This window comes from Bos grunniens, chromosome 1, assembly GCF_055505025.1.
Source record: "Bos grunniens cultivar Pamir isolate PY7600 chromosome 1, Bosgru_T2T1.0, whole genome shotgun sequence".
Lineage (NCBI taxonomy): Eukaryota > Metazoa > Chordata > Mammalia > Artiodactyla > Bovidae > Bos > Bos grunniens.
Genome location: NC_141165.1, coordinates 58,396,877 through 58,421,278, shown reverse-complemented (window position 1 = coordinate 58,421,278; position 24,402 = coordinate 58,396,877). Strand labels below are relative to the sequence as shown.

The 24,402-nt window shown below is 39.2% G+C and overlaps 1 protein-coding gene across 1 annotated transcript in view; it reads right to left on the bottom strand.

The window, feature by feature from the left end:
• The window catches only part of LOC147379488 (uncharacterized), a 687,768-nt gene that overhangs the window by 590,921 nt on the left and 72,445 nt on the right, over positions 1-24,402 (bottom strand). Inside the window, exons 3-5 of the mRNA XM_086415322.1 lie at positions 19,029-19,163; positions 15,549-15,658; positions 13,914-14,018 (exon numbers count right to left, since the gene is read on the bottom strand). Coding sequence (XP_086271448.1) covers positions 13,914-14,018; positions 15,549-15,658; positions 19,029-19,163 — 350 coding nt within the window. The remainder of the gene's footprint in view (positions 1-13,913; positions 14,019-15,548; positions 15,659-19,028; positions 19,164-24,402) is intronic.

Below are 24,402 nucleotides of genomic sequence, written 5' to 3'. Positions count from 1 at the left end.
CGTGTTGGTGGTCTTTCTCCGGTGGCAACCTAAGACTATCTACATGTGTCCAGCCCTCCAGTGACATTCAGGGATAGTTCTATTGTCAGACAATCCAGTGACCTAAGGTACCCAGGGAAATAAAATGCTCCTATCAGAAAATGATACTCCAAGAAGTTAGAGATGACCTTTCAGAAGCTAAGGTCAAAGGGCAGAAGTCTTTCTGCATAAGGTTAAACCATTTACTAATCATCTTCTTTTTCTCATAAGCCTTTGATTTGGGTCATTTATTTCAACGGTAAATATATTCATTATGATTATAACTATGCTCTTGGGCCTTCTGAGGTTCAAGGTAGATGTATGTAATACAACAGAGATTAAGGAACTTCAATTCAGTTCAGTCACTCTGTCGTGTGCAACACTTTGTGACCCCATGGACTGCAGCACGCCAGACCTCCCTGTCCATCACCAACTCCCAGAGTTTACCCAAACTCATGTCCATTGAGTCAGTGATGCCATCCAACCATCTCATCCTCTGTCATCCCCTTTTCCTCCTGCCCACAATTCCTCCCACCATCAGGGTTTTTTCCAGTGAGTCAGCTGTTTGCATCAGGTAGCCAAAGTATTGGAGTTTCAGATTCATCATCAGTCCTTCCATTGAATATTCAGGACTGATTTCCTTTAGGATGGACTGGCTGGTTCTCCTTGCAGTCCAAGGGACTCTCAAGAATCTTCTCCAACACCACAGTTCAAAAGCATCAATTTTTTGGTGCTCAGCTTTCTTCACAGTCCAACTCTCACATCCATACATGACCACTGGAAAAACCATAGTCTTAACTAGATGGACCTTTGTTGGCAAACTACTGTCTCTGCTTTTTAATATGCTGTCTAGGTTGGTCATAACTTTTCTCCCAAGGAGTAAGCATCTTTTAATTTCATGGCTGTGGTCACCATCTGCAGTGATTTTGGAGCTCAAAACAATAAAGTCTGACACTGTTTCCACTGTTTCCCCATCTATTTGCCATGAAGTGATGGGACCAGATGCCATGATTTTTGTTTTCTGAATGTTGCAATTTAAGCCAACTTTTTCACTCTCCTCTTTCATTTTCATCAAGAGGCTCTTTAGTTGTTCTTCACTTTCTGCCATAAGGGTGGCGTCATCTTCATATCTGAGGTTATTGATATTTCTCCCAGCAATCTTGATTCCAGCTTGTGTTTCATCCAGCCCAGTGTTTCTCATGATGTACTCTGTATATAAGTTCAATAAGCAGGGTAACAATATACAGCCTTAACATACTCCTTTTCCTATTTGGAACCAGTTTGTTGTTCCATGTCCAGTTCTAACTGTTGCTTCCTGATCTGCATACAGATTTCTCAAGAGGCAGGTCAGGTGGTCTGGTATTCCCATCTCTTGAAGAATTTTCCACAGTTTGTTGTGATCCACACAGTCAAAGGCTTTGGCATAGTCAATAAAACAGAAGTAGATGTTTTTCTTGAACTCTCTTGCTTTTTCCATGATACAGCAGATGCTGGCAATTTGATCTCTGGTTCCTCTGCCTTTTCTAAAACCAGCTTGAACATCTGGAAGTTCACGGTTCATGTACTGTTGAAGCCTGGCTTGGAGAATTTTGAGCATTACTTCCCTAGCATGTGAGATGAGTGCAATTGTGCAGTAGTTTGAGCATTCTTTGGCATTGCCTTTCTTAGTGATGGAATGGCCATTTTCCAGTCCTGTGGCCACTGCTGAGTTTTCCAAATTTGCTGGCATATTGAGTGCAGCACTTTCACAGCATCATCTTTTAGGATTTGAAATAGCTCAACTGGAATTCCATCACCTCCACTAGCTTTGTTTGTAGTGATGCTTCCTAAGGCCACTTGACTTCACATTCCAGAATGTTTGGCTCTAGGTAAGTGATCACACCATGTGTGATTATTTGGGTCATGAAGATTTTTGTACAGTTCTAACTTTGTAAGGTAGTTAGTTTATAGTACAAGATTTATGGAGGCAAGGGACTAGGGGGTGAGGGTGATAGGTGTAAAGGGCTGTATGTGCATGCATGCTCAGTCAGTTCAGTTGTGTCTGACTCTTTTGACCCTATTGACTATAGCCTGTCAAGCTCCTCAGTTCATGGGATTCTCCAGGCAAGAATATAGGAGTGGGTTGCCATGCTCTCCTCCAGGGGATCTTCTGATCCAGGGATCAAACCCACATCTTCTGTGTCTCCTGCATTACACGTGGATTCTTTACCACTTAGCCACTGAAGAATCTCCAAAAGGCTGTATAGTAAAAGTGAAAGTTGCTCAGTCATGTCCAGCTTTTTGTGACCCCAAAGAAGTTGTGACCCCTATACAGTCCATGGAATTCTCCAGTCTAGAACACTAGAGTGGGTAGCCTTTCCCTTCTCTGGGGGATCTTAACAACACAGGGATTGAACCCAGATCTCCCACATTGCAGGTGGTTTCTTTACCAACTGAGCCACAAGAGAAGCCTAAAAAGGCTGTATCATGCTTGTCAAAAACCCAGACCTTGGTATTATGGCTTAGAACAAACATTGCAGGAGTTCTTTCACTTGATGGCAATATTGAAGGAGTAGATTGCCACCAAGATCTAGTACTGGCCTAGGAGGGTACGCTAGTTCTGCACCTCAGGATGAAAAGAGCATGAACAGTAGCCTACACAATACATATAGAGTTATTCTTCAAAGCTCCCCTAACTAACAAGATCACCTTATCTTCTGACTTCCGGAATTCTGCTACCACTTATGTTAAGCTACTCTAGTCGTATCTCTACTGGGCATTGGTTCCAGGACTCCACAAAAGTTACCAAAATCCATGGGTACTTAAGTTACTTATAAAACGGCTTGGTCCAATTGGCCCTCTGTACCTGTGGATGCAAAACCCACAGATATGGAGGGCTGACTGCATGTTAGACAGGAGTCTGAAGTTGTTTTTAGGAGAAACAATGAAACTAAATTCTGACAGATGAAGGGAAGAAAAGAGAAATATTAATATATAAATCATGAAAACTCCATGAGGGCCTGATGGAAAAAGATGAGAAAGAATTCCCAACCCCACTTTGCCTCCTCTATTTGTTAGTCCAGCAGAGCTCATAGTATGGTTCAGAAAACAAACCAAAAAAAGACCCACGGGAAGTCTTGCTGACTTGCTTATCCTTAGGCAACTATATAGATCAGAGAATACCATAAACACTGGAGTTAAATATTTGGGTAAAAACCTGGCTCAGCTACTAACAGTCTGTGATTAGGGCACCTCAGCAAAGCTTCCTGAGTTCCTGTCACTTCAATTCTAATTTGGGAATAATAAAAACTCTCTCAAAGAGTAGTTTAAGGCTTAAATGAGATAACATATGGGAAAGCTTCTGTTAAATGTACATTTTCTTAACTATTATATAAACATGCTATTATCAGTTGAGTAGATTGGAAAACATAGCTTTTAACTTTTTATTTCCAATTTTTGATAATGTGTGAGTGCATGCATGCTCAGTAGCTATCATCATGTCCCACTCTTTGCGACCTCATGGACTGTAGCCGGCCATGCTCCGTGGTCCATGGAATTTTCTAGGCAAGCATACTGGAGTGGGTTGCCATACCCTCTTCCAGGGGATCTTCCCAACCCAGGAATCGATCCTGCATTTCCTGTGTCTCCTGTATTGCAGGCAGATTCTTTACTGCAAAGTCAGGGGGGAAGTCCATCTACATATATGTATATACAAATTTATATATATCTATATATAAATTCTTTTATTAAAATAAGACATAGCCTGACTCTAAATTTTAAATAGTTGTTCCAGTTGCTTTTTCAGGATAAAAAGATGTCAGTTCATTAAAATCCTAATGTATATTCACAAAAGCAATAGAAATTAATATTAGGTGACATGGATGAAATAAAGATATCTTCAAAGATATTCAAGGAAAACATACACAAACTTTTCCTGAAAGGTTATAAAAGTAGTGTACATCCATATTTACTAAATAATTAGACTCTATTTTGTAAGCCATAGAAACTGCAATTGGCAGATCATTATATCAGAAAATCAAGAATGCTTCTAAATTCTTGTAATCTTTACTTTGATCTAGGGTCATACAGTATATTATGAGAGGGCTTATTTAGACTATTTGTGAACTTAATATATGTTAATTAATAAAACTGAATGGTTTTGAACATGAAATACATATATATTACATGTTATATACATATGTTTTATATTATATATATATATATGTAATATCTCCTTCAAAGCAACTGAGTCCCACAAAATAATAATACTTGAAGAATATTTTCAAAAACAAATACTTCAAGATACCTCCATAAAAGGGCTATATGGTCATATGCATTTGGAAAATGCAGGAATCTAGATACTCCTCTGAGGGAGTTACAATACACTAATTAACACATTAAGGGCTTCCCAGTCCTGGAGGAGGGCATGGCAACCCACTCCAGTATTCTTGCCTGAAAAACTCCACAGACAGAGATTGGGGTTGGGGGGCTATAGTCCATGGGGTTGCAGAGTCAGACATGACTGAGTGACTAAGCGCAGCATAGCACAGGTGATGGAGTGGTGAAGAATTCACTTGCCAATGCAGGAGACAGGAGATGTGGGTTCCATCCCTGGGTCGGGAAGATCCCCTGAAAGAGGAAATAGCAGCCCACTCTGGTATTCTTGCCCGAAAAATCCCATGGACAGAAAAGCATGGTGGGCTACAGTCTATGGGGTCACAAAGAGTCGAACACAACACAGTACACACACGTGCACACACACACACACACACAGGCTCTAGAAAATGCTACAAGAATGAACACAATATAAGGTTATTTGACCTAGAATTTCCTGAACTTATTAAACACAAAAACTTCATTTCCTACAACACTTCTTAAAATCCAGTGGAAATAGTGGTCCAGAGAATACATTTTAAGAAATATAATAGTTCATATTATTCAGGTTTAAAAAATACGTGTGCGTGTGTGCTTAGTCACTCAGTCATGTCTGATTCTTTGTGACCCCATGGACTGTAGCCCACCAGGCTCCTCTGTCCACAGAATTTTTCAGGCAAGAATACTAGAGTAGGTTGCCATTTCCTACTCCAGGGGATCTTTCCCACCCAGGGATCGAACTCAAGTCTCCTGTGTCTCCTGCATTGGCAGGCAGATTCTTTACCACTGCACCAACTGGGAAGCCCTTGAAAAATATAAGGCATTACATCCTGCACATCCAGCTTTATACTAGTTCGACCAAGAAGGAAGAGGGCACCCTGCACAAGATGCTCCAGGTTGAGAAAAGAGCCATATCTGTGCAGCTAAATTTGTAGCTTCGGTGTCATCTAGTCTCTCAATTCTCTTGATTATCACTACTCTTTACCTTTTATCTTACTTAGAATTTGACTTTTGACTGTATTTCCTCCAGTCTTCTACTTTGCCTCTTTCAGGAAATGTACCTCTAAATAAGTCTTGAAAATGCCCACAACCAGGTTAGCTGAGTCCCCAGGACCATCCTGTCTGGTGAACATCACCAAGGTAACAGACCCACCAGATGCTTCCTTCTGTCTCTTACTCCTTCTATCCAGTGCAGTGTTACTGGGCTAGCCTGAGAACAGAGAATCTTGTAAAGAAATTTCACTTTTTCTTTTCTCAATATAAAACACCCTACTCATTCTAGGGTATTTTCATGATTGACTATCATACTGGTAGTTTCTAACATTGACCAGCCTAAACTGTCATACAGAAGTGTGGAAAGTTCCATTCCATTCCATCCATTTTACAGTAGATTAAGGAACTTATGGTTTCAAAAGACTAAGAAATGAAGCTGCACTGTCCAGACCAACTGACCCGGCCCAATGGCCACTACTGGTGCTGATGCTATTTTGGTGTATGCCCAGTTCACTTTGCCCAGATATAAATAACTCTGAGTAAAATTTTACCCTTCACACACGAATGCAACATATACTTAAAATTCAAATGGCAAGCAAAAATTCCAGTTATATTATTTCGAAAAATACAGAACGGCATTGATTTCCATCATGGATCTTTTAATCCAGGATTTCCTCTTTCAAATTATGCTTATCAAATTTCTTAAGAGAAAAACGGGACTTTATATAATCAAAAACCTAAAAGGGGCATTTTAAGTTATGTACCTTATAAAGTAAGAGAAGTCTGGTATTTTAAAAACAATAACAGCAACAAAACCTTTTGGCAGCAAGCAACAAAAATGAGTGAAAGTGAAAGTCGCTCAGTTGTGTCCAACTCTTTGCAACCCCATGGACTGTATAGTCCATGGAATTCTCCCAGAATACAGGAGTGAGTAGCCTTTCCCTTCTCCAGGGGATCTTCCCAACTCAGGGATCGAATCCAGGTTTCCCGCATTGCAGGCAGATTCTTTACCAGCTGAGCTACAAGGGAAGCCCAAGAACACTAGAGTAGGTAGCCTATCCCTTCCCCAGGGGATCTTCCAGAAACAGGAATCAAACCGGGGTCTCCTGCACTGCAGGTGGATTCTTTACCAACTGAGCTATGAGGGAAGCCCCAGCAAGCAACAAAAAAGAATGGCAAATGACTGCATGCAGATTTGGCCATTTGAATGACATAACATTTCTTTTCCTTTGGATTTTCAGCCTCTTTCCATCGTATTATGGCTATATCTTTGAAACACACTTCTACACATAAAATGTCCATCTTAAAATCTTCAATGGCATTACATATCCAAGGAGTTGAAACCCATATTATTCACTTGGCAATAATGAGTGACATGGAGTTAATACACATCTTACTTGCCATAACCCCCAAGTCCTGCTCCCCACTATGACTTAGTCCCTGGATTTCTTTTAGTGTATTTCTGAGAATACCATTCATCACATTATAATGATTTGTTTTCCTATCTCTGTAATGAGAATGCAGCCTTTTCAATAGCAAAGCTGTGTATTTCTTACACAGGTTCTAAAAATCCCTCAATACATGTATAACAAGCAAAACTTTAAGTGAAAAAAAAGTCATTTAGCTCAAACTTTTTGCAGGAATATTGTTTTCTCAGCATACTGAACAGGTTTAAATACTAAAAATCAAGTATAAATCCTTTATGTCCCTTTCAGGGAAATGATACAAACATTATTTCTCATAAACAAGAGATCTATTATATTTTAAAGAAACAACTTCACATAGTGACTCAAAGGACAAACTCAGGAGCCAGACTGCTTGAGTTCACACCCTAGCTCTATCATTTATTACATGTATGACCTCAAGTAAGTTAATTTCTCCTTACTTTCAGTGTGTTATTACAAAATGGGACTTACCTTAGAAAATTGTTGTGAGTAATTAATGAGCTGACATGCATAAAGCATTGAGGACAGCACCTACCATGTAGAAAGCATGACTTCTGAGTTAGCTCTTATAGTCATTACTATCCATCTGCAAACTTCTCTAGCCCATCACTAAGGATATCCTGTAGAATCAAATAACCATGGATAGTGCTAGGTCATCCTCTTCTAAGGCTGCCATTCTTGCAATATTAGGTAATTCTTATGCAGTCTTTATTTTTAAGTGCATCTACCTTCTGGTTGCTAACACTGGCCATGCAAAGCATACCTGGAAGGCTATTTTAGTAAAAATCACTGTCAAAGCTTCTATTTTTAAATCAATGTCAGGGTAGTAAACCTTCTGTGTGGATTCCTAATAAGATGTCCCTTTATTATGCTCACAGGGAGATGTCAAACAGTTATTGCTTTGCTTTCCTCATAAACGGTCTAGCTGTCCCTTTCCTGTACTTGTCTCAATCCTTGTCAATACTGCCATATCCTTCTGTCAAGTTATGTAAAGCAGAATGCAATCGCCTTGACATGGACTTGCTAGAACCTGCCGAGGGATTAAGGCTCTAACTCAGTGCATCTTTATGTGGTGAACAAAATAACACTGAATTTTACACTGTCAGCTCATGTTAAGAATGCCTGTCAATTTATCTCCATAATATAACCTGTGTTTCTTCTCAGACTATCTCCTAGTAATGCTCATTTAGGACTGCAGATTAATAGGCATGTTCAATTAATGATTTTGCATTTTTTCCCAATTAAATCTTCTTCCCCCACTAATTTTATAATTCAATTAAAATAAGCCATCAAGTTTTCTTAGCATGATTTTCTTTTTATAAACCCCCTGCCACTTTTTCCCCATTTTCATTGTTTCAGTAGGCCTACCGCTGAAATGAAGCTGTGGAGATAGAAAATGTTTTCTAAACTTTCTAGATTAGATCACCAGGGCTGCTGTAACAAACTGAGCAGTTTAAACAACAGCAATGTATTGTCTCTCAGTTCTACAGGCTGGAAACCTGAGATCAAAGTGTCAGCAGGGTTGCTTCCATTTGAGTGCTGGGTGCAGAAATCCTTTCCATGACTCTCTTCTAGCCTCTTGTGGTTGGCTAGAAATCCTTGGCATTCTTTGGATTATTAATGCCTCCCCCTGATTTCTGCCCTCATCTTCCCATGGCATTCTCTCTGTGTGCATACCTGCATGTCCAAATTTCCCCTTTTAATCAGTATATATTGGATTAGGGGTCCACCTTACTTTCATACAATCACATCTTAACTAATTATACTTACAACAATCATTTTTCTATAAGGTCACATTATAAGTTACTGGGGATGAGAATTTCAACATACAAATTTAGGGTGACACAATTCAACCTGCACCACTTCTCAAATTAAAAATGCTCTTGGGGACAAGCCACTTTAAGGAGATTCTTTGTTCTGATCTCCTATCTGCATAGAAGAGATATATCCTGCAAAGAGCTTACTGGGCTCCTTGATTGGAATCCACTGGCTGGCTGAAAATCATACCTGTGACCAAACACCCAAAGTTTGCTCAGATTTCCTACAGAATGGGAAGCGAAGCAACCACAGGCGCCTTTCCCCCTTCACTTAGTGCATTTCCCCTACAGATTTTCAGGCAATATACAATCAATAAAAAGAAGCAATGCATTAATTACCATATATTAACACATATATGTGGAATCTAGAAAAATAATACAGATGAACCTATTTCCAAGACAGGAACAGAGATGCAGACGTAAGGAGCAGACATGTGGACACAGCGGGGGAAGGAAAGGGCAAGACAAATTGGGAGATTATGATCAATATATATACACTACCATCTGTAAAACAGATAGCCCCTGGAAACCTGCTGTAAACCACAGGAAGCTCAGCCTGGTGCTCTGTGATGACCTAGAGGGGTGGGAATGTGGGGGTGGGTGGGAGGGAGGCCCAAGAAGGAAGGGATATACATATGCATACGGCTGATTCACTTCATATGCTTCAGTTGGGTACAAATATGGACAAATAAGAGTGTTAGCCTCATAGACTTGTTGTAAGGATTAATAATTTGATCCATACAAATAGTTTAGAACTGTGCTTGGTACACGGAAGGTGTACAGGAAAATTAGAGCTCATTATTTTACAAATGATGACAATGAGCTGTAGGGCTATAAAATGCCTTCTCCAAGATATTACAAATGGTCATTGGTAAGACCCAACCTCTAGCCCAGAACTTCTGAGGTTTTCCATGTCAACAGACAGCATTCCAGCAATATTCTATTTTTAAAGTGCCTAAACATCACACTTGAAAAAAATGAGAGGTCTGGGGACTAAAGGACTAAAGGAAGTTTTATGAAAAGATTTGAAAACACCAAGTACAACTTATTCTTAAAGAGGAACAGAACAATAATATGAAATTTGGCATAGAAGATAGAATATTTCCCAGATATATTAAAAACAGAGCAAGCTCAAGGGATAATAATAATAATACAAGTAGCTCTCTTGGCTTCAAGAAGGGATGTACATGGGACATGGCAAAAACAGTTTTTCTTATGTCCAGGGCAGCAGTTCCTTAGCTTTTCTTTGTCCAGTCAAACTAGCTTTTCCAGAACCTCATACAGAGGTGGTTACTGATTCTTCAAGGACTTTGCCTTCCCTAAAACCAATCCCTGAGCAGGCAGGCCTTTAGGCAGAGTTTCTTGAATATACAACCCTACTGTTTGGTACTTTATTCCTATATTTCCAAGCATCACCTTTAGCAACCCTCTCTTGTTTTCTTTAGGACAGAACTATCCTCTGACATAGCATTCGTGAGCTATATTAGAATCACTGATTTCCTACCACACAGGATACCACATTTGTTTTGGAATCTGCAGCACTTAGCACACAGACTAGGCGTGAGATATTAATATCTACTGACTAACTGAAAGACTGGCTAGAAGAATGAATGAATGAATATATAAATGAAAGAAATAAGAAGATCTCTGAGCCTTAGCATCTCACTATTAGGCACATTATAGTTTAACTTGACCTCTGACCAGGGAAAAGGAAGATGGAATAAGTGATGAGGAATAAAAGGAGTGACTCTGTGTGTGATATTAATCAGTTAATGAAGCTCCAAGTTGTTTTGCCTGGATCCATAGAATTAAAAAAGAGAAAATTTAACCACTAGCTATCTAGCTTGATTTGCATGTGTTCAAATCTTCAAAGTATTCCCTTTGATTCCTTTAATCAATAGCTATTTTAGAAAGCTCTTCATTACTTCCTAATTGTCCAAATTCATTTTCTTCATTTTTCCTTATTAGAGGCAGATTTTTCAAATGAGTTAAGTAGATCAGCAATTTTAGAATCATTATCAACTTCAAGCATTTCTCTCAGTTATTAGCATGTCCCTTCTCTCTCTGGACTAGATTCTTTTCTCCATTTTTAAAAGGCCCATCTGGCTCATTTTAATTGACTTATTTTTCCCATACATATCAAATAAAGTCAACTTTATCCTATACTGAGAGCAATCCATGTTTACAATAACTCTGATCCTAGATATTTTATCAGACATCTCACTTTAGATGAAGATGCAAGTGATTCTCCATTATGTTACCATGTCAAAAAATAAGTAAATAACTAGCGCTCATCTAGGTTTTAATCCATCTCAATCAAATAAGCTTATAAAGTCATTGCCATGGCCCACAAAACATTTCACAAATAATTTAAATGAATATTTCGATCCTTAAGTACATTATAATAAAAAAAAACACATATTCATTGAACCCAACAATTCCACTACTGGGAATCTGTTTCACAGAATTAAAAGCATCATACTATTGCAGCACTGATGTTGTGTCAAAAAGCGGGAAACAAAATGAATGCTCATCAATACATGGGTGGTTGAAATTTTAAGGCATATCAATACCATGGAATGTTATGCAGCTGTTTGTATATATTTCCATATATGCAGGAAATATAGAAAAGAGTATTAAGAAGATTATTACTAGGGAGGAGAGAGAATACTGGATGAGAAGAGCAAAGAAGAAAAAGTAATTAAGAAAAAAAGGGGGGGTATTTATGATAAAACCATTATATGAGAGATGATCTCATCTATGTAAAATTCCATATGTTATACGAATATGATTAAATATACATAAAAGGATAACCACATGATTTTCTGAGGGCAATAGGACTATAGATTTTTGCTTTCTTATACTGTATAAACTGCTAATTTTTAATAATTAAAACATTTTAAATTTAAATTATTTTTATCATTTGAATCACTGTTTATATAATTTGAAAAACATCAAATTAATTTTAATTTTGATATATATAATATATCTAGAGAGAGAGAGAGTAATGCCTATCAGACCAAGGTTTATATACTCATAATTCATAACTCAAATCCAGCCACTGGATAAGAGATTGGCTTCAAGCAGTACTTCCAAACTAAAATCCACCTGATTGAGAGAATATATACATATATCTTATCAATTCTATTCTTTTTAAAACAATCTTTTCTAATTTTCATTTTTAATCTATTCTCAAGACTCATCTAATATATTAACTGTATTCTTAACTGTATTCTCCACTTGTCTCACCAAATATTTGATTTCCTAGAAAGTCTTCAAAATTCCTCCATCAAACTCCTAAATTTCTACACTTTATGATATCTCATTTTGCTGGATGAAATGTGAAATCATGTAGCAGATTCCTGAACTGCTACTTCAGGATATATATCCCTTGGGGTTCATCAATTTTTCTTTTTACATTCAACAGTTCTACAGTGAGAGATGAAACACTGTCAAAATCCATAGGTAAACACACTTGGACAACAGTACTTAAAAGAGCAATGCACCTGTGGCGGATTCATTTCGATATTTGGCAAAACTAATACAATATTGTAAAGTTTAAAAATAAAATAAAATTAAACAAAAAATAAAAGAAAAAAAATTTAAAAAAAAGAGCAATGCAGAATCCTAAATGGTATTTTGTGTGGTCCACCTTTCCTCATGACTTCTGAAATTTTCTGTATAAAAACAAACTTGTGAAAATATATACTTATTCTGCATGTGTTTAAAATCATCCAGTACTTTCACCAACTCCAAACTAAAGAATACAATATCTAGCTACTTGAATTTCAAAAAGCATTTTAATTACTTTGGTAAATAAAAGTTGTTAAGAAATTGGAATAATCAAAATATTCAAGTACTAATATAGAAAAATATAGAATAAATTAATCCAGGTATAATTTTGAGGCTATTATCATTACCATATGTCTCTTTGATTACCTTTCTCCTCAGGGACTTGATGTTTTGCAAAATCTACTCTACCAAAACAAATGAATCAATAAAGTAATAATTGATTTTTAAAAATTTTAATGAATCAATGACATGTGTAATTGCCCATCACAGATAATGATCAAGATGAGGAAACCAGTGTGGTACAGATAGTTCAAGCAATGTATTTAGGGGCAAATAATTTGGTCTCATGGAACAATGTATAGCTTCGGTTACCATCTTAAAATTAATAGAAACAACTGAAGACACTCTCCAGAGCTCAGACCTCTGTTTTGAAATCAGTGTTCCATAGTCAAAGAATAAATTGGGGTAGAAAATCAGCTTTATTTTAATTCACAATTTTTAAAAAAGGAAACAACCTAGGGAAGAATATCAAGATTAATTTACAAGAAGAATAGCTTTGAGGTGCCCAGGAAAAAATGTGAGCCTGAACCTTATGCCAAGGGCAGAGGAGACAAATGAATATGAGTGATGAGCTCTCAGCAACCTTCCAACTTCACTGACAAAGATTCAAGTAATGGATAAGAGAAGGCAAACGTATTAGCAGAAGACAATATTTTTGTTCACTTTTTATACCTATTTCTTTAACTTCTATGTGATAGGTTTTGTTTTGTTTTCCCTGCCTTGAAAAGATAAATGCAGATGGATTCACATCCTCCAGAGACTAGAATCAGATGATCAAGTCAAAACAAATCCTTCTGAAAGCACCCACTCTCATAGCAGATGCAGTAAAAGACACATCATTGGCCATTTTGAGAATTTCCTGCCCAAGAAACATCTTAAACACACATGTCCAAAACTGACAGTTGTTAAGCTCCAACCTTGAAAACTAGGTTACCAAGTTTTGACACATTGAGAATCATGCAAGTGTCAAGCTTTTTGTGCTTTTTTTGACAAAACACAAAGGATAGAAAAGGAGTAAATATCACATCATGCTAAATTTGTCTTAATCCTCACTTTATTCATTCACAAATCACATAAATCTCACAGAATACTGTACCAGCATTTTCAAACCATGGCTCCATTAAAGATTTAGCATCTGAAGTCAGAAAGAGGTTTTCTTATTAAGCTGCCATTTCCTTTACAAAATAGACTATTTTGTACTTACTGCTACCCTTTGAACTCTTATAGTGAATAATTAAAACTAAACTGCAGAGCATAATTTTTAATGCTGAGTACACTGTAGGTTGTAGGTTTTTGCTTAGTGGCTGATTTCAAATGCTCACCAATCCCCAGAGGGATAACCCTGCCATTAGTTTGAATCGACAAAATTGGCTGGCCCCTAAAAGCAAGGCAGACAGCTCCAAATCATAATAAAATGGTCTTGTTCGCAACTCACCATATTGACAGTGGGGTCCCTGAAAACCCTCTGAACACTGGCACCGCTGGACTTCACCCTCTGAGCATCTCTTCCCATGGACACAAGTCTCCACTGCAGAGACAGCTAAAAGAAAGGTAGACAAGAAGGCCGGAGAGAACAGAGTATAGGGAAGGAAAGAAAATCTTCAGTGGACGCATCAAGTTGCTAATATAGACACCATCTAGAAATTTCTACCAGCTCCTCTAGCCTCTCCACCGAAAACAGTTTTTTCATTACCAATTAAGGCCATTGCCTCCTAAAGCCTTGTAGAACTCCGTATGTGGTAACATCTGTATCACTTTGAAGCTCGTAGAAATGCCCCACCCTAGACCTACTGAATCAGAATCCATACCTTAACAAGGTACTAGCTGATTTGTATTCAGATTCAAGTTTGAGTAGCAATGGTCTTTATGGGAAACAAGTTTTTTAAAGAGTGGATATATGTATATGTATAACTGATTCACTTTGCTGTACACCTGAAATGAACACAGCATTGTAAATCAACTCCACTCCAATAAAAACTAAAGGAAAAAATAAAAAAGAGTAGCACTAGTTTAAAGGAACTCCATGAAGATGGCTATGCAACCCAAGCAAATCTAAAACACAAGCAAGAAATACAAATACTTACCAGAGGCAAAGGACTGTGCTAGGTGCCACACAAATATAAAGAATTCATCTCACAGTCATTAATTTCCAGGAGTCTATAATATAGGTGAGATGACATGTGGGCAGATATATTTACTGAGCTTAAGCCACTCATCTTCAGTGTCCTAGCACCGCATGCAAATGCAATGACCCCCAGTGTACTCCTCAACCCTAAGCCTGCTTAATATGGGAAGCCTGAGGCAACTTCACCAAAATCATTCAAGAACAGTAAGCATGGTGGGGAAGGGAGCAGGATGCCGACAAACTCCCAAAGGTGCAGGATAACAGGAGAGATGAATGGTTGTGCTGTGGTCTGCATTGATTGCAACACACTGAAGCATTTTAAGTGACTTGGCAATAACTATAAACACATAGGTAACGGAGTCGCTAAATGGATTAGTTTCTCTGGTGTGAATGAACTATATAATGCTGCTAGTTCTGCTGCTCAAGGGCTGTCAGATAGACACCAAAGGTCCTAGAATACCCTCACCAGAGGTTTGTGAAAGGACTGCATACCTCACTTAAAAAGTAAACTGCCTCCCTAGTTCTGCAATTAATCATGAGAAGCACAAGTCAAGAAATCCCATTTAGATTTCCCTCCGGACTTTTGAATCAGCCATGGATTACAAATTTGATGATATGAGAAAGGGGCAAACAGCAAAGGGAGACAGAAGCTTACTAGGTGTAACCTGTCTGGCTTTAAATAAACTGCCTTTTACATAAAGAGACAGAATATAAAGCATCAGTTCTGTGGGTCCTAAGTTCTGATCTATCATTAGCAACGCTTAACAGAAAGGCTTTCTGCACATTTCTGCCATGTGAGCATCTTCAGTGCAAAGAGATGCTCTGAATCTGTGGTGAGTCTAAAGATGCCTAAAGCTTGACAGGCATGATATGATTGAAGCCCAAAACAGAGTGAGACCATTACTTCTAGTGACAGAGAGTTAGACAGGAAGAATTATAACTTACAGCATAGGCAGCCAGGTTCATTGTCCCACCGGCTCCAACCAGGGCAGCACTTGTAGACTGTCTGCTGCTCCAGGCTGTATGCCTGTCTGTAGATGGTGTAGTATCGGGTCCTAAGGAATAAGAATGAGATTGATCCTATTTTCCTCTTAAGGTAATGCTTCGTCTTAAAGCCAGAGCTGTCATCTTAAACCCACTATCAAATCCTCCCTGCAACCCAAATCCTGACATTTATACACACACACACATTATATATATATATATATATATATATATATACATATAAAATTTGTATGCATTGTACACATGCACACACACACACACCTCATTAAATACATAACCAAGATTTAATGTAGATACAGGTTACTGAAAATTAATAGGGACTGCAAGTCCTGTAGTATAAACTACCCTAAGGGTCACTGAAGCTATTAAAAATGGAACCCATGATTATGAAGAGAATAATGAAATCTAGAAGGATAATAAGTCACATGCTTTCAATTTGACAGTGAAGGCCCCTTATCATGGGTCCCATGATAGTGTGCATTCTCATCAGTGGTGACATCATCCACAAGCAGGGGACAATTGGTTCTTGGGTAGGAGGGGCGAGAAAAATCTTAGTAATACAATGGTCTGTGGTCCTACACATGAGCAGAGAACAGGAACAGAAAGAAGCATATCTGTGATATTGAACCTTCATGGGGAAGGCGGACAATTACTAAAATAAAAAGAAAAAGTTTACAAAGTTTCCTGGGGGGAGGGCAATAAGGAACAAAAGATTGAACAATGAATAAAATAATGAACAAAACACTACACTATTTCTGCTGACCTCTTAATAGACCATAATACCATAATTGGTGATGGACAGGGAGGCCAGGCGTGCTGCAGTCCATGGGGTTGCAATGAGTCGGTCATGACTGAGCAACTGAACTGAACTGAACCATAATCTCACTAACCCAGATAACTTCCTTCCTATCAAATTGATGTCTTATTTATTCTTTATCCCCAAAGTACTATATTGTCTTACCTCTCCTCATATCCCCAGCCCAAATCACCTTCCTGTGCCTGTGTGCTCATTTGCTTCACTCATGTCTGACTCTGCAATCCCATAGGCTGTACCTCGCCAGGCTTCTCTGTCCATGGGATTTTCCTGGGAGGAATACTAGAGTGGGTTGCCACGCCGTCCTTCAGGGGATCGTCCCAACCCAGGGATTGAACCCGTCTCTCCTGCATTTTAGGTGGATTCTTTGCCACTGAGCCACTAGGGAAGCCCAATCCCCTTCATATTCAAAGCCAATTTCAAGTTTCACTTCCTCCAATTTCTCTTTTTGCATCATGTCAATGTACAGTGTTCTTTCTCCTCTCTTGAAAATAGGATTTAATGTCATTTTTATAACACTTGACTATTGACCATCTTGAAGAGAGAATAGAAAGAAAGAAAGTGACGTCGCTTAGTCATGTCCGGTTGTGACCCCACAGACTGTAACCTATCAGGCTCCCCTGACCATGGGATTTTCCAGGCAAGAATACTGGGGTGCGTTGCCATTCCCTTCTTCAGGGGATCTTCCTAACCCAGGGATCGAACCTGGGTCTCCTGCATTGCAGGCAGATGCTTTACTTTACTTTCTTTCTTTCTTTTTATGACACTTGATTATTCACCATCTTGAAGTGTCCCCTAATATTTTTGGAGGTACATCTCTCTAATAGGGATATAAGTATACCTTTGTTTACTTACATACAAACAAAAGGGATATTAGTTTGGCATGCCACAACTCCAAACTCAGGTTCATAAATACTTGCTGAATAAAGGAAAGCATAAAACTATTAAGCTCTTGAAAATAAACATAAAACATGTTTTATTTATTCATGTTTGCTTTCCCAAATCTGAATGTTTATGTGGTAGTGGACTTGCTTTGGTTTGGACTAATGTCAACAAGAGTTAAATCTCATGGTAGTGAAAAAAAAAGTGAACGTTTTAGTCACTCAGCCCTGTCTGACTCCTTTTGACCTGATGAACTGTAGCCTGCCAGGCTCCTCTGTCCATGGAATACTACAGGCAAGAATACTGGCACTGTTAGCCATTCCCTTCTTCAGAGGATCTTCCCCAACCCAGGGATCAAACCCGGGTCTCCTGCATTGCAGGCAGATTCTTTACCATCTGAGCCCCTGGGGAAGATAAACTTCATGGAAGGGATGCCAAATATCTAATCGAAAAGTCATTTTCAAAATCAGGACTTGAATATCTACTGTGTACCAAGCATCGTATCACATGTGTTAAATACATTTTTAGTTAATCCTTGTAATATCCATGTATAGTATTATTTTTCTAACTTTACAGACTAAGGAATAGAAAAAGTAGAAACTTTTTCAGTGTCACATAGCTAGTAAAAGCCAGAAGTTTTTTCTGATTTAAATTAATTTAAAGGTCCTGAGTAAAGACCAAAAAAAACAAAAACACCCCACTATTCACACACACAATGTATATGGGAAAGTGAAAGTGAAGTCGCTCAGTCGTGTCCGACTCTCTGTGACCCCATGGACTGTAGCCTTTGAGACTCCTCCATCCATGGGATTTTCCAGGCAAGAGTTCTGGAGTGGTTTGCCATTTCCTTCTCCAGGGGATCTTCCCATCCCAGGGATCGAACCCAGGCCTCCCACATTGTAGGCAGACACTTTACCGTCTGAGCCACCAGGGAAAATCTTATAAATGATTTAGTCTTATTAAACCTAGTCTTATATTAATTACCAGTGTTCTGCCATTTCTATACAGTGGCAAATGCCCTTATTTACACATGCCATCAATTTTCCTTAAGTAATACTAGTGATATTAATACTAGTAATAATAAATTCATTAAAGTTACATTTTTTAACTTTGTTTCCTGAATTCAGACAAAATTGATTCATTTACGTAAAACTTGAACACCTTAGCAATTATTTAAGAAATGCTTAGATATTTTATAAATCTATTTTAAAAAGTCCCTATGAAGTCTTCACGCATAGGAAAAACACACACTGGCTTTTTCTGTCCTTTCCCAGGCAGCTGAGTTAATCCTAATTCAAAGACCATAATGAAGTTAAAGAAGTTCTAGGTTTCAAAGTGTTACAAGAGAACCAGGGGCAGGTCAGATGGTAGTTCAGAATCATAGATGCCTTGGATCCAAGTTACACTAAATTTAGCAAACTAACACAATATTTCTTGTTTCTCTCGGCCTTCTGATCCACAGCTTTCAGTGTCTATCCCGTTAAAAAGTAAAATTAATGGCATCTAACCCAAATACCTCACATAGAAATGAGGCTTTAACTAAAGTAATAATATATTCTGTTTCTGAAGGAAAATATATAACTTTAAAGTTCCTCATGGGCATATCTTATTCTTGTTTACTTATATGATTATTTTCTAAAATTTATTAGACGAAATCTTCAGATGCAGTTTAGGCTTTGGCTTTGATTTTTAGAAACAAAGTCAAGATAGTGGAACACCTTTACCTTCTTTCGTAACCCACACACCACTGCGGGCTGGTGCAGCCCTGTTTCCAGATCTTGATGGTGTGCGTGAACGCCTGGACACACGGCCGTGGAAGTCCCACGACAGTCAGCTGCTCTTCTTCACAAACATTTGGCCTTGGAAAAAAAAAGAATAGTAATGCAATAAAAATAGATTACATCTTTATGTTTTATTCATGAATCATTTGTTCCTTCATTTTCCACAAAAAGCTTGTGGTGACTTACATAAAGTGAGAAAGAAAAATACATGCAAAGTAGGAAAAAAAAAAAAAAACAGACCCAAGGAAAAGAAAAATCAGAATAGATTTTAAAAAACAAGGAGAAATTTAGAAGACAAATGTGAATGTCCTAAGTTCCCATGTACTTGAGAAAACTGAGCTGAAAATTAAGTTCTAAGCTCTTTGGTAGCCAAAATGTATAAAGAAACACAAGTCCAGGATTCTCAATATCCATGAAGAAAAAAGACAGGCTGATTCAACAAAAGGAGTTAATTTTTTCCTGGAAATTATTCCTGAGCACTATTTTCCATCGACATGCTTAGTTAATTCAGTTTCACCCATAATATTGGGTTGGCCAAAAAGTCAGGTTTTACTGTAAGATGGTAAGGGAAAAACCCGAGCGACCCTTTTGGCAACCCAATACTTCTTTAAACGCAAATACTTTTGAACCAGCACAATTATATCAACATTTCCTTATAGAAAGCTTGTACAAACATACAGGATTTTAGACATATTGTCTTTAATTTTTAAATGTCCGGGGATAGATAAAACTCAGGGCTTCCTAAGTGGCACTAGTGGTAAAGGACCCGCCTGCCAATGCAGGAGACATAAGAGAAGCGGATTCAATCCCTGAGTCAGGAAGATCCCTTGGAGGAGGGCATGGCAACCCACTCCAGTATTCCTGCCTGGAGAATCCCATGGACAGAGGAGCCTGGTGGGCTACAGTCCATGGGTCACAAAGAGTCAGACATGACTGAAGTGACTCAGCACAACACACAGATAACACTCATCACCTAGAGTGCCAGAATTAAATTCTTTTGTAATTTGACGCTTACTCCTTGGAAGGAAAGTTATGACCAACCTAGATAGCATATTCAAAAGCAGAGACATTACTTTGCCAACAAAGGTTCATCTAGTCAAGGCTATGGTTTTTCCTGTGGTCGTGTATGGATGTGACAGTTGGACTGTGAAGAAGGCTGAGCGCCGAAGAATTGATGCTTTTGAAGTGTGGTGTTGGAGAAGACTCTTGAGAGTCCCTTGGACTGCAAGGAGATCCAACCAGTCCATTCTGAAGGAGATCAGCCCTGGGATTTCTTTGGAAGGAATGATGCTCAAGCTGAAACTCCAGTACTTTGGCCACCTCATGCGAAGAGTTGACTCATTGGAAAAGACTCTGATGCTGGGAGGGATTGGGGGCAGGAAGAGAAGGGGACGACAGAGGATGAGATGGCTGGATGGCATCACTGACTCGATGGACGTGAGTCTGAGTGAACTCTGGGAGTTGGTGATGGACAGGGAGGCCTGGTGTGCTGCGATTCATGGGGTCACAAAGAGTCGGACACGACAGAGGGACTGATCTGATCTGATCACTTAGTGATGAATGATTTACTGCTGCTGCTGCTGCTAAGTTGTTTCAGTCGTGTCCAACTCTGTGTGACCCCAGAGATGGCAGCCTACCAGGCTCTTCTGTCCCTGGGATTCTCCAGGTAAGAATACTGGAGTGGGTTGCCATTTCCTTCTCCAATGCATGAGAGTGAAAAGTGAAAATGAAGTCGCTTAGTCGTGTCCGACTCTTTGCAATCCCATGGACTGCAGCCCACCAGGCTCCTCCATCCATGGGATTTTCCAAGCAAGAGTACTGGAGTGGGGTGCCATTGCCTTCTCTGGAATGATTTACTAGTCCATACCAATTGCTTGGCTTTTGAAAACAATACTAATTATAACAGTCATCTGACCAAACACTCAGACTTATCCTGCATTCAAAGTCACCTGTATGCCATACATGAACCTCCCTAGGGTCAGGCGTTGGTGTTTTTTTTTATGAGTCATGAAACTCATAGTCTAGCCAACTCTCCATACTCATAATCTGCTGAAAATAGAAATGGCTCCTGATTCAGGACTCTAGTCTGTCTCTAAACAGATCTGTGAACCTGTCTAGTGATAACACTGATAACAACACCTAATATACTGCCTGCACTAAAATCAGTTACCTCACCCTCCACAGCTGCAGTCCCTTTTTGTGATCACTTCATTTCAGGGCACTGACTAAATCTCACCTTCTGGTTTCACTTACAGTCCAATTCTCACCTCCAGATATACTTTTGAAAGGTGATTTTGGGGACTGTTAACATTACCTAAATGAAATAAAATTTGTGTTGAATGTTATTTATGAGTTTGTATAGCACATTTTAGTGCTTTAGGTAAATACTGTAATAAAACAATAAATGTAAAAACGACACATAAGTGAGGCATCCATAAAATCCTCAAGAATTGGGCAGTGGGCCTAAAGAAAACCTTAGCTTTTAAAAATGCCATACTGTGGCTTCCTTGGTGGCTCAATGGTAAAGAATCTGTCTGCCAATGCAGGAGACATGCGTTCAATCCCTTGTCCAGGAAGATCCCATATACTGTGGTGCAACTAAGCCCAGGCACCACAACTATTAAGCCCATGCTCTAGGGCCTGGGAATTGCAACTATTGAGCCCATGTGCTGCAGTTCCTGAAGCCCCAGTGCCTTAGAGCACGTGCTCCAAAACAAGAGAAGTCACCCAATGAGAAGTCCACCCACCACTAGAGTGTAGCCCTCGCTTGCCGCACCTACAGAACAAAGCCTGCACACCAAGGAACACCCAGAACAATCAGAAATAAGTAAAGAAATAAATAATTAATAATTGAATGTCATATTAGATTGTCCTATATCTTTACCTTCACATGGACTTAACATGTTTGGGGGAAGCAGACTAGCCCTGTTAGAATGAGTTCACCAAACATTTACTTTATCTGTCCATAATTTGAATTTTTACACCCCATATAGTCTTGACCTCTATTTTATAACCTATTTTTTAAATCTATTATTCCATTCATCCAGCCACCCACCCTAGTCATTCATCCATTCAACAAATACTGCAACCTACATGTGCCAGAAACATTGCTCCACCCCAACCTCCACCCTCCCACCACCCAGCTTGCACCCACTATCACCAAGGATTTGAGTGTAAGTAGTTTCTTTGGAAAGTGAAGAAAACACCAGTGAGGAAGTGATGAAATGAGACAAGGAAAGAGAGTTAGCCAAGAAAAAAGATATATTATCAAGCCAGGCAACACTAGCTGAGAGCTCCCCAAAGTCAGAAGGAGCCTGGGTATTCATACACCAATTCCTATGAGTGCTTGGTTGAGAGCTACATCTTCTCCAGCATTTCAGGCAGAAGCCCAGGTAGGCAGAGTCTGCTTCCAGTAGCCAAAGTCTTCAGATACAGAAATGCAAATACTGGCAGTTGGAAGCGTGGCAGGTGTGCAGTGATAAAGGAGAGGGACAAGGGTGCTTTGCGGACACTTTCAGCTGCAGGTGGTATGAGTGAAAGTCCATGGTCCCTTTGCCCTGACCATCTAAGTAGAAAGGAGAGTAAATAAAAACACTTAAAAAATACAAAAGGTAGACTGCTAAGATGGAAACAATCAGGGGACTGAAAAAGAGAAGGGAATTCTTACTAAGATTCATTGATTAGGAAAGGCCTCACTGAAGAGGTGACATTATGACCTAAAAGGGTGAAGAGACACCAGGACAACCAGGGGATGCCATTCAGGCAGAAAGAAGGAGAATGAACTGAGGCTCTAAACAGGGGAAACGCTTGGCCTCCAGAGATCTGAAAGGAGGCCAAATTGACTCAATTGATGAGATGTTCTGAAGGGCAAACGGGGCCTTTCAGGCTGAGGGATTCTGATTTTATTCTCAGGGCATTGTAAGCCACAGAGAGTTTTTAGAATTTTGATTTTTGGTCTTTTTTTTTTTTTTTTTTTACTACAGACAGGATCTAGAGATGGATCTGTGATTCTCTCTGACACCCAGGTCCCCTCCTTGATAATGACTTAGGTTATATCTGCTCTTGGGCATTACAAATAACAAGTCAGCCCAATCCAGCAATTGACCCACAAGTCCCAGTAATCTACCAAACACTCCTTAAGGTTTTCCTAATTCCTACAAAGAAGTCCCCAAGGAAGCTCTGTACCTTAAGAAGACCCAAACCTAGCACACCAGTGAATAAGAAAAGGCACAGCACAAACTTTATGCATCACAAGGAAAATGTATTAGTCTAAAGTTTCTAGAAAATTATATGTAATTCAGGTTGTCACCAAATAATCTAACATCATAAGAAACATCAATGTGACTTCAGAACTTCACATTATATATAGTTTCACATGTCACAGCTAGCAAGCAACTTTCCTTTGGTTGAGATGAAATTTTATGTTAGGTTAACTCATAGTAGAGAATGTTTGGTAAAGCAACATCATCCTTGACGCCCCTAAAGAAGTGGTTAAATAAAATCAGTCACTTGGGACTTTCCTGGTGGAGCAGTGGATAAGAATCCTCCTGCCGGACAGGGGACATGGGTTCGATCCCTGGTCTGGGAAGATTTCACATGCCATGGGGCAACTAAGCCCAAAAGTCACAACTTCTAAGCCTGTGTGCTGCAAGTACTGAAGCCCAAAAGCATAGAGTCTGCGGTCTGCAGCCAAAGAAGCCACCTCCATGAGAAGCCCTTGCACAGCAACAATAAACTGCCCTCTGCTGCTGCTGCTGCTGCTGCTAAGTCGCTTCAGTCGTGTCTGACTTTGTGTGACCCCATAGACGGCAGCCCACCAGGCTCCCATGTCCCTGGGATTCTCCAGGCAAGAACACTGGAGTAGGTTGCCATTGCCTTCTCCAATCCATTAAAGTGAAAAGTGAAAGTGAAGTCGCTCAGTCGTGTCCAACTCTTAGCGACCCCGTGGACTGCAGCCTACCAGGCTCCTCCATCCATGGGATTTTCCAGGCGAGAGTACTGGAGTTGGGTGCTATTGCCTCACTAGCTGCAATTAGAGAAAGTCCTCACAGCAACAAAGATCTCCTAATGCAACAAAATAAATAAACAAATAATTTTTTTTAAAAAACCAGTCACTTGGTTATTCTGCAGGTGTTGAGTATATTTCAATTTTTTAAAATTATGTGCCTTTCTTAAGGACAAAAGTCTTTATGACTAACAGTATAGAAGCTAACAGTATAGAAGCCTGAACAATGAACAAATACAGAAAGTTGTTTGTCCCTAGACATGCTACCAGATGTAACCACTGCTAGTAAAATGATAGATTCATATCCAACTC